At 50.6% G+C, this 11714-nt stretch overlaps 1 protein-coding gene across 1 annotated transcript in view; it reads right to left on the bottom strand.

The window, feature by feature from the left end:
- LOC132581839 (plexin-B3-like) overlaps window positions 1-11714 on the bottom strand; it is a 169398-nt gene that overhangs the window by 78892 nt on the left and 78792 nt on the right. Inside the window, 4 exon segments of the mRNA XM_060253256.1 lie at window positions 2869-3041; window positions 5623-5833; window positions 8721-8849; window positions 10184-10295. Coding sequence (XP_060109239.1) covers window positions 2869-3041; window positions 5623-5833; window positions 8721-8849; window positions 10184-10295 — 625 coding nt within the window.

The raw sequence follows: 11714 nt of genomic DNA, 5'->3' as shown, positions 1-11714 counted from the left end.
GATGCTACCCAAACATCTGGCAATAGCCACCTAAATAATTCAGCCTTTTACAGACTGGGGGTAATGGATTTGTGCAACTAGGGCTATCGCATGGCCTTGCTATCTGGATTTTATCCATTTAAGCCATTTGCTGGTCCGTTCGCCGTTGTAATTTTTTAAAAAAAGAACTGCAGATTTATACCCCACTCTTCTCTCTGAAACAGACACTCAGAGCGGCTCACTATCTCCTATATCTTCTCCCCCCCCCCCCCCAACAGACATGCTGTGAGGTGGCTGGCGCTGAGAGGGCTCTCACAGCAGCTGCCCTTTCAAGGACAACCTCTGCCAGAGCTATGGTTGACATAACGCCATTCCAGCAGCTGTAAGCGGAGAAGTGGGGAATCAAACTCTGTGAGGAAGATGGGGCTGAAGAGAGCTCTGATAGAAGCTTCCCTTTCAAGGACAACTCTGCAAGAGCTATGGCTGACCCAAGGCCATTCCGGCAGGTGCAAGTGGAGCAGTGGGGAATCAAACCCGGTTCTCCCAGATAAGAGTCCGCGCACTTAACCACTACACCAAACTGGCTCTAAGGTCTTTAGCGCTGACTAAATCCAGAAAGAGGAAGCAAAACAAAAAGGCCCAGTCATTAGTCAGAAAAAATCTCCGCTCCTATTTTCTGTGCCACTTCCAGGTTTTGGAGGGCCTTGGGCAGACAGTGCCCACGGGCTCCCTTCCGACCACCACCAGTGCCTCCCCATGCCCAGGCCCGGGACTAGGGGTTCCGCCACTCCTAGCAGACCCCTGCACCGCGTCCCCCCCCCCGCTCTGGTCATTGTGCGCACACGCCACAATGCCGTCACAAGGTGACATCATTGTGCAGGCGACCTGGATCTTCAGAGGCTTCCTTCGAATCTTCTGAAAAGCAAGCCATTTTAGCAGCGCCCCTCCACTTTCGGGATGAAAGCGGCCGAGTAGCGCCTTCACAGAGCGGCGCCTTTCTTCCGAGAGTGCGGTGTTTTAGCAACACCCTGCCGCTTTCAGCTTGAAAGCGGCCGGGCGCCACTAAAACGGTGTACTCTTGAGAGGTTTCCAAGGAAGCCGAGGAGTGTAGGGGAGTAAGGGGGCACCAGGCAGGGTAGCGCCCTAGGCAACCACCTACCCTGCCTACTCTCATGCACCGGTGCTGCTCATGCCTCCCCTTTCTTTCCACTCCATGCCACCCACCTGACTGTGCCTTCTTCCTCCACCTCTCTGTTCCGCATGTTTAACCGATCCCCTTTCGAAGCTGTCTGTGCCTGTAGCTGCCACCACTTCTGGAGGCAGTGAATGCCATGTGTTAGGGGTGGCCAGTAGCTCTCCATGGTTTTTTTTGCCTACAACTCCCATCAGCCCCAGCCAGCATGGCCAATGGCTGGGGCTGATGGGAGTTGTAGGCAAAAAAAACATCTGGAGAGCTACGGTTGGTCACCCCTGCCATGTGTTAATTACTCTTTTGGGTGAAAAAGGGCTTTCTTTTATCTGTTCTTTTATCTGTTCTGCTCATTCAGAATTTCATATTTAGTCACGTAAGTGCTCTTCCCCTAGCAATCCAAAAGAGTACACACCCAGCTACAGCTTTGCTACCTGCCATAAGAACAAAGCCCAGTTGCTATGGTCACCACACCTCAACAAAGATATTACAGCATTGCAAAAGTGGAGAAAAGAGCAACTAGAATGATTCAAGGGTTGGAACACTTTCTCTATGAAAGGTTAAAACGCTCGGGGCTCTTTAGCTTGGAGAAACGTCGACTGAGAGGTGACATGACAGAGGTTGACAAGATTCTGCATGGGACAGAGAAGGCAGAGAAAGAAGTACTTTTCTCTCTTTCTCACAATACAAGAACTCGTGGGCGCTCAATGTATAGATGGAACTCTGTCTGGGGCAGTGAGGCTCTGCATTCTTGGTGCTTGGTGGGGGCAACAGTGAGGGGACTTCTAGTGTCCTGGCCCCACTGATGGACCTCCTGATGGCACCTGGGTTTTTTTGGCCACTGTGTGACACAGAGGGTTGGACTGGATGGGCCATTGGCCTGATCCAACATGGCTTCCCTTATGTTCTTATGACAGATTCATGGAGGAGAGGTCTGCCAGTGGCTATTAGCCATGTACTGGTGGAACTCTCTGTCTGGGGCAGTGATGCTCTGTATTCTTGGTGCTTGGGGGGGCAACAATGGGAGGGCTTCAAGTGTCCTGGCCCCACTGATGGACCTTCTGATGGCACCTGGGTTTTTTTGGCCACTGTGACACAGTGTTGGACTGGATGGGCCCTTGGCCAGATCCAACATGGCTTCTCTTATGTTCTTATGATGCATTCATGGAGGAAAGGTCTACCAGTGGCTATTAGCCATGGGGTACTGATGGAACTCTCTGTCTGGGGCAGTGATGCTCTGTCTTCTTGGTGTTTGGGGGGGGGGGCACAGTGGGAGGGCTTCTAGTGTCCTGGCCCCACTGATGGACCTCCAGATGGCACCTGCGTTTTTTTGGCCACTGACGCAGAGTGTTGGACTGGATGGAGCATTGGCCTGATCCAACATGGCTTCTCTTATGTTCTTATGTCTGAGGCGGTGATGCTCTGTATTCTTGGTGCTTGGGGGAGGGAACAGTGTAAGGGTCCTGACCCCACTGATGGACCTCCTGATGGCACCTGGGGGTTTTTTGGCCACTGTGTGACACAGAGTGTTGGACTGGATGGGCCTTTGGCCTGATCCAACATGGCATCTCTTATGTTCTTATGGATGATTCCTGGTTAAAGTTCTATACAAAACCTGGAATGGGAAGAGCTCACATCTCCCGAGGCAAAAATACATATACCTCCCCTGCTACTGGAACAGCAGATTCAACGATTCTTACCGAGTGGATGACGGGCGATGGACAAGTGGGCATACCGTCCTTGGTGGGACACTGTCCCTTGTAGACGCAGCTGGGCACCTCTCCCAGCAGGCACCAGACGCAGTTGAAGTGGTCGGGGGCGGCTTTGCAACGGCTGCAGTCCGAACGGCCAGCGGAACAATTATACAGGTTCACTGGGCAGGGAGAGGAGGGGAGCAAGAAAGGAAAGAGGTGAATACTGGACTCCATTGTTGATGCTGTTAATTTTGCCTTTCCCATTCTTGACGCAGCGGAAGACAGTGGCAAACCAACTCAGGTTCTCACAAGCTTAGAAGACGGCAGTGCATCCAGCTTGGTGAGGTGAGAGCCAGTTTGGTGTAGTGGTGAAGTGTGCGGACTCTTATCTGGGAGAACCGGGTTTGATTCCCTGCTCCTCCACTTACAGCTGCTGGAATGGCCTTGAGTCAGCCATAGCTCTGGCAGAGGTTGTCCTTGAAAGGGCAGCTGCTGTGAGAGCCCTCCCATCCCCACCCACCTCACAGGGTGTCTGTTGTGGGGGAGGAAGGTAAAGGAGATTGTGAGCCGCTCTGAGTCTCTGATTCAGAGAGAAGGGCGGGATATAAACCTGCAGTCTTCTTCTTCTTAAAGAAGTACGGTGGGGGCTGTAAAGTTTGCACATGGCTTGTCAGAAAGGGGGAGGAAGAAGGGAGAAGGAGGAAGAAAAAGGAGGAGGAGGAAGAAAGAATTAGAAAGAAGAAAGGAGGAGGAGATTGGATTTATACCCCGCTGTCTGCTAGGCAAGGGAGTCTCAGGGGCTGTTCAGATGCACAGTATAATCAGTTGTCACTGCTCTTTCATACCGGATTAAAAGTGGCTGATCAGACAGCAACATCTGCCTCCCGGTATTAACTCGTAGTAGCCCCCCCAAATCCTTCTCGGAACCGGAGTATTTTGTTACCTGCTCCTTTGTGGTGTTTTCTGAGTTCTCCGGTTTCACCTCGTAGTTTCCCCATCTGGATAGTTCTCGACCAACTTCCGGATGTCTGAAGGTTGTCCCAGAGCAAAAGGAGCCTCAGACATCCGGTTTACAGTCGCCATTTTTTTTTTACCACTTAGCGATAGGTGCATAACCACATAACCACATGTTTTAACCTATGCGCATGTGCGCACATGTGCATAAAAATGGAGGGAAAAAGAACTGCATGGTGCCGTCGTGTGGACGGCAGAAGACGGTTTCACCGTGAAGTGATTCGAATTGCAGTATGGCAGTCTGATTGATAATATCCGGAACGAAGTTTAACACGGACTCAACACGCTGTGTGAACAGGGCCTCAGAGTGGCTTACAATCCCATTTTCCCTTCCCCCCCAGAACAGAAATCCTGTGAGGTAGGTGGGGCTGAGAGAGCTCTGACAAAACTGCTCTTGAGCAGAACAGCTCTGCGAGAGCTGTGGCTGACCCAAGGTCACATCTGCAGGTGGAGGAGTGCGGAATCAAACCCGGCTCTCCCAGATTAGAGTCCACACCCTTAACCGCTACACCAAACTGGCTCGCATTCAATGTGCTTAAAAAGCAGCGTGCGCTGAGAAAGAGTAATCTCATTTACTGTTATGAATTACGAACATTAAGATCACGTGCATTGGGCCTCATTTTGAATAATTTTGTTAGGCAGCATTTACTGTTTTGCAATCTTGCTTTTACTGGTTTCTTCCTTTAGTCACTCCGGGAGGGCTAACCTCCCACAGGACACTGGAGCCCCAAAGCCCACTGCTGGAAACCCTACACAGCCTGCTCCCTCACCCCTGACCTTCAAGGTTTCATGCCTCCACCCTCCCTTTAATTGTGTTTGTCCGTGTCCTTTATAAAGTTTATATCTCTGTTATTTGGTATTACATTTTATGATACGCATGGCCCGGCCCGACAAGGTCTCATTTACATCAGATCCAGTCCACATAACAAATGAGTCCGATACCCCTTTATATGGGTCACTGTATGAGTATGTGTCTGTATGTACATCAGGGGTGGGGAACCTCCGTCCTGAGGGCCGTATACAGCCCTCGAGGTCACTTGGTGTGGCCCTCGGGGATTGCTGGGCCGAACTGAGCCATGTGGCAGCCTCCCTGGGGCCTGGCTGGCCAGCGAGAATCGTGGGGCCCAGTCGCGCTGTGCAGCAGCCTCCCCAGGGCCAGGCAGGGATCACAGGGCCCAGATGTACTGTAAGGCAGCCTCCCTGGGGCCTGGCCGGCCAGAATTGCTGCAGGGCCTGGAAAAGTTACTGTCACAGTTCAGTTTGCACTTGATGATCCCAGAGGGTGTGGCCTAATATGCTAATGAGTGTGTGGCCTAATATGCTAATATTAGGGAATGTGGTCTAATATACTACTGAGTTCCTGCTGGGCTTTTTCTACAAAAAAGTCCTGGACCTATGCATTTGCCTAGGGCGACGGGCCCAGTGTGTGTGTGTGTGTGTGTGTGCACGCACCAGATTAGGCTCTCCCCACATGACCTGAAACAGAAAAACAATTATTTGCATTAATTTTGCTGGCGTGAATCATTCTCCCTCTGCGGAGCACTGTTTTTTAAGTTGATAATTTTTATGGCCCGTGAATGATGTTATAAATATCCATATGGCCCTTGGCAGAAAAAAGGTTCCCCATCCCTGTTATGTATGAACGTATACGTACATGAATGTACATGCACATACACACACATGAAGAGAGCGCTAAGGTTATCCCCACACCCCAAATCCCCCCGTTCCCCACCCCACCTTGCTTACCATGCAGGTCTCCACGGCTATCAAGGCGCCGGTTCTCCCCCACCAGGACAAAGAGGGGGGCGTGAAGCTCAGGGGAAGGCTGGGTGTAACTGTACGTCCGGGGCTGGCACTGCACACGATGCGAGGTTCCCCTCTCGCCTTCCTCCAGAGACGCTGGCACCATGACCGAAATCCCCTCCACCTCCAGCACGCAGGAGAGCCTCTCTGAACCCTTGAGACGCCAAACAGCAAAGTGAGACGAGGCCCTGCCCCCCCCTCTGCAAAAACCCTCCCACAAAAAGAACAGAAGAGAAACCATGTTGGATCAGGCCAATGGCCCATCCAGTCAAACACTCTGTGTCACACAGTGGCCAAAAAACCCAGGTGTCATCAGGAGGTCCATCAGTGAGGCCAGGACACTAGAAGCCCTCCCACTGTGCCCCCAAGCACCAAGAATACAGAGCAACACTAGATATAAGAACATAAGAGAAGTCACGTTGGATCAGGCCAATGGCCCCTCCAGTCCAACACTCTGTGTCACACAGAGGCCACAAAAACCAGGTGTCATCAGGAGGTCCATCAGTGGGGCCAGGACACTAGAAGCCCTCCCACTGTGCCCCCCACAAGCACCAAGAATGCAGAGCATCACTGCCCCAGACATAAGAACATAAGAGAACCCATGTTGGATCAGGCCAATGGCCCATCCAGTCCAACACTCTGTGTCACATAAGAACATAAGAGAAGCCATGCTGGATCAGGCCAATTGCCCATCCAGTCCAACACTCTGTGTCACATAAGAGAAGCCATGTTGGGTCAGGCCAATGGCCCATCCAGTCCAACACTCTGTGTCACATAAGAACATAAGAAAAGCCATGTTTGGATCAGGCCAATGGCCATTCAGTCCAACACTCTGTGTCACATAAGAACATAAGAGAAGTCATGTTGGATCAGGCCAGTGGCCCATCCAGTCCAACACTCTGTGTCACATAAGAACATAAGAGAAGCCATGTTGGATCAGGCCAGTGGCCCATCCAGTCCAACACTCTGTCTCACACAGTGTCCAAAGAAACCAGGTGTCATCAGGAGCACGGCTATATTAACAATCAGGCCAAGCAGGCACTGTCCTATGGATCCCCATACCTTTAGGGGCCCCAGGCTGGCTTCCCCCCCATTTCTCCCCTCCCAGCCTGCATGCGCAGCCAGCGACTGAGCTGCTCTATGTCCAACTTGCCTGGCATCATTGCCAAGTTTGCCTCTCTCTTCCTCTTCCCCACAGCATTGTCAAAGGGGCTTTTGAGAAGATGCCTGCAGGTTGCAACAGGGGCCGGAGGTTGTGGGGTGGGCGCTCTGACTCAGAGATAGTTTGCAAGAGGGCCAAGATTTTGACTAGGGGCCTCCAAAGGGTTTAATCTGGCCCTGATCAGGAGGTTCATCAGTGGGGCCAGGACACTAGAAGCCCTCCCACTGTACCTCCCCCCCTCCTGCCAAGAATCCTGGGAACTGTAGTCTTTGCAACGATGCTCTTAAAGACCTCCTTGCGGAACGTTTAGGGTTCTACAGGTGGCCACTGCACAGTTTTAACAGCTTGAGATGCATCTCTCTGAGCAGTCGGGTTAGAACGGATAAATGGAAGTCCTTCTTCACCCAAAGGGTGATTAACACATGAATTCCCTGCCACAGGAGGTGGTGGTAGTGGCTTCAAGCATAGCCAGCTTCAAGAGGGGGTTGGATAAGCATATGAAGCAGAGGTTCATCAGTGGCTATTAGCCACAGTGTATTGTTGGAACTCTGTCTGGGGCAGTGATGCTCTGTATTCTTGGTGCTTGGGAGGGCACAGTGGAAGGGCTTCTAGCCCCACTGGTGGACCTCCTGATGGCACTTGGGATTTTTTTGGCCACTGTGTGACACAGAGTGTTGGACTGGATGGGCCATTGGCCTGATCCAACATGGCTTCTCTTATGTTCTTATTTTGGTTTTCAAGGATGGCGTATTTGTGCTAGTGGGTTATCCCCGCACCTTGTCACAAATGCTCGCTCTAAGCTATGTGAGCAAAAAAATCTACTTTTTAAGCTGCTGGCATTAAAGGTGTGAGCTACTGCATCAATTAGCTTGCTCTGGGGCCGTCCTTCCTGAGTGAAGACAAAAATGTCTGAGTCGGAGTCTAAAAAACTGTGAGCTAGCTCACACTAAGTCAGCTTAGAGGGAACACGGCTTGTCACCCCACCAGCATGCTGGTTCCTTGGAAAGGGGAACCGTCCCTTGCCAGGTGGTTTCTGTCTGCAGATGCTGAATGGGTTCTCCCAGATAAGAGTCCATGCACTTAACCACTACACCAAACTGGCTCTCACAGGAGGCTAGGGAGCTAAGCCTCTATTTTCTCCATTGGTTGAGGCTCCTCCCTTGGGGAGCAAGGGGGCGCAAGGAGAGCTTGCTTTGCCAGGCTCTCTCAATCACATAGCAGAGCTACTGAGCCAAGCCTCTCTTCCTTCTATCAGGCTCCTCAGAGTAAGAGCTGCCAGTTATCAGAGGGAGTTAAATAAAATATTGCAAGAGTCCGATTGTTTAAGCACGTTTTATGTTAAGTTTTTTTTTTTTTTTAATTTTTTAATAGTGTTTGTCTGTCCTTTAAAAAGTTCATGCTACCACTGTCTGGCATTACATTTTATGACACGAACGGCCTGGCTCCACAAAGTCCCATTTATGTCAGTTCCGGCCCTCTGAAGAAATGAGTTCGACACCCCTTTTTTTGTAGCAGGATCTCCTCTGCATATTAGGCCACACCCCCTGATGTAGCCAATCCTCCTGGAGCTTAGAGGAGGCCCTGTATGAAGAGCCCTGTCAGCTCTTGGAGGACGGGCTACAACAGGGGTGTGTGCCTAATATGCAGGGGTGGAATTCTAGGAGAGCTCCTTTGCATGTTAGGCCACACCCCCTGATGTAGCCAATCCTCCTGGAGCTTAGAGGAGGCCCTGTACTAAGAGCCCTGTAAGCTCTTGGAGGACGGGCTACAACAGGGGTGTGTGGCCTAATTTGCAAAGGAGTTCCTGCTACAAAGAAAGCCCTGCCCATGTATATCTTCAGATAGCCAATACCATAAGCTTTCAACTTCCCCAACTCACCCCTACCAAGTGCAGATTCCAGGCCACAAGGCTCAGTGGCATTTCGACACCCACGGGAACCAAGTGGGACTCGGGAACAATCTCCACACTGGGGCAAGACACAGGTCCCTGGGGGTCTTCGGTGGGCACCTGGAAGAAGAAGAAATTGGACTGATATTCCTTCCTCCCCCACAGCAGACACCCTTTGAGGTGGGTGGGGCTGAGAGAGTTCTCCCGGAAGCTGCCCTTTCAAGGACAACTCTTGCGAGAGCTATGGCTGACCCAAGGCCATTCCAGTAGCTGCCAAGTGGAGGAGTGGGGAATCAAACCCGGTTCTCCCAGATAAGATCCATGCACTTAACCACTACGCCAAACTGGCTCTCTTAGGAGAAGAGGAGGAGGAATCCAGTGCACCTGCTGCTATAGTGGAGGCGGACTTGAACAAGATGCATAGCCGTGTTAACTTTCTACTGTAGCAGTAGAAAACAGCAAGTGTTCAGTGGTACCCTGAAGACTAACAAAATCTGCAGCAGTGGAGGAGGTTTTGTGAGACACTGCTAGCTTCTTCTGGGATTTGCGGAAGTGAGTGATGATTCACAAGAGCTCCCACAAGGCCACATGTTTTGTTAGTCTTCAGGGTACCACTGGACGTTTGCTCTTTTCTGCTGTAAGACTGTTGGACTAGGATCTGGGACAGAGCCGGTCAAACTTGCTTAATGTAAGAGTCACATAGAATAAACCTCAGAGCTGCAAGATGTGAACATCAAATGTTTGAGGGGAGAGAGGGAGGGAGGAAGGAGATATTGGATTAATATCCCACCCTATACTCGGAATCTCAGAGCAATCACAATCTCATCTACCTTCCCTCCCCCTCCACAGCAGACACCCTGTGAGGTGGGTGGGGCTGAGAGAGCTTTCACAGCAGCTGTCCTTTCAAGGACAATTCCTGCGATAGCTATGGCTGACCCAAGGCCATTCCAGCAGGTGAAAGGGGAGGAGTGAGGAATCAAACCCGGTTCTCCCAGATAAGAGTCTGCACACCTAACCACTACACCAAACTGGCTCTCCAAGGTAAGCAGGCAGGCAGGCAGGCAGGCAGGCAGGAAAATAAGATAGGGGAGGGAGATGTGGAAAGAAAGCAACTTTAACTTTAAATGTATTCTCCAAGCCACTGGCAGTGGGGGCTTCAAGAGCCACACAGTATGTGTGAAAGAGCCACATGTGGTTCCCGAGCCACAGTTTGGCCACCCCTGATCTGGGAGACCCTGGTTCGAATCCCCACCTCTGCCATGGAAGCTTGCTGGGTGACCTCCGACCAGCTCCATACTCTCAAGTCTTGCCTACTTCACAGGGTTGGTGTGAGGATAAAATAGAGCAGCAGAGAGCAACGTATAAAGTCTAAATGACCTGAATAAAATAACACATTTCTGTTTTCTTTGCCTCAAGACTTGTTAGGAGGGAAGCGCTTCCAATAAGTTACTCACCTTCTCGTTGTAGATCGGCCCCTCTCCGTTTGGGCAGGGCCTGCCGGGGACACACCGGTGACTGGATGGGCACCAATGGCACATCCATGGACTCCCAACGCAGGTTCCACACCTGCAGAAGAAGAAGAAGAGGATCTGCAACTACTGAGTATGTGGTGGGGGAAAAAACCAGGCTGGCGTTCTGAAAATTGGTTTGTTCTATTTTTTTTTTTTTAAAAAAAACGAAGTTTCTGGCCCTGTCTAAGGCAGCAATAGGCCTGAAGGTTTCAGCAAAGTTTCCAAACACAGAAAAGGAAAAATCAGTGATATTTTAGACCCATATAGCAGGAACTCATTTGCATGTTAGGCCACACCCCCTGACAGCACCATTGTTTCACACAGGGGTTTTGTAGAAAAAGCCCAGCAGGTACTCATTTGAATATTAGGCCACACACACCCCGACACCAAGCCAGCCGGAACTGTGTTCCTGTGTTTCTGCTGAAAAACATTGCTAGAAGACCCAGGTTCGAATTCCCCTCTGCTAGAAGACCCAGGTTCGAATTCCCCTCTGCCATGGACACTTGCTGGGTGACCTTGGGCCAGCCATACCCTCTCAGCCTTAACTTACCTCACAGGGTTGCTGTGAGGATAAAATGGAGAGGAGGAGATAAGCTGTAGCCACTGATGGACCTCTGCTTCATATGCTTATCCAATCCCCTCTTGAAGCTATCTATGCTTGCAGCCGCCACCACCTCCTGTGGCAGTGAATTTCATGTGCGAATCACCCTTTGGGTGAAGAAGGACTTCCTTTGATCTGTTCTAACCTGACAGCTCAGCAATTTCATCGAATGTCCATGAGTTCTTGTATTGTGAGAAAGGGAGAAAAGTCCTTCTTTCTCTATCTTCTCTATCCCATGCATAATCTTGTAGACCTCTATCATGCCACCCCGCAGTTGACGTTTTTCCAAGCTAAAGAGCCCCAAGCGTTTTAACCTTTCTTCAAAGAGAAAACATTCCAACCCTTGAATCATTCTAATTGTCCTTTTCTGCCCTTTTTCCAATGCTAGAATATCTTTTTTGAGGTGCGGTGACCAGAATTGTACACAGTACTCCAAATGAGGCCACACAGAGAGCCAGTTTGGTGTAGTGGTGAAGTGTGCGAACTTTTATCTGGGAGAACCGGGTTTGATTCCCCACTCCTCCACTTTCACCTGCTTGAATGGCCTTGGGTCAGCCATAGCTCTGGCAGAAGTTGTCCTTGAAAGGGCAGCTGCTGTGAGAGTCCTCTCAGCCCCACCCACCTCACAGGGTGTCTGTTGTGGGGGAGGAAGGTAAAGGAGATTGTGAACTGCTCTGAGATTCGGAGTGAAGGGCAGGATATAAATCCAATATAATCATCATCATCACCATCGATTTATACAGGGGCACTATGATACTGGCTGATTTGTTTTCAATTCCCTTCCTAATAATTATGCAGCTTTGTATGTATGCAGCTTGGGTTCTCCACAGGGGAGAAAGGCAGGGCGTAAACGAAGTAAATAAACTGAAAACG

The sequence above is a fragment of the Heteronotia binoei genome, chromosome 13 (assembly GCF_032191835.1).
Source record: "Heteronotia binoei isolate CCM8104 ecotype False Entrance Well chromosome 13, APGP_CSIRO_Hbin_v1, whole genome shotgun sequence".
Classification (NCBI taxonomy): Eukaryota; Metazoa; Chordata; class Lepidosauria; order Squamata; family Gekkonidae; genus Heteronotia; species Heteronotia binoei.
Note: the sequence above shows the minus strand (reverse complement) of the source record. Positions and strands in the feature narration are given on the sequence as shown.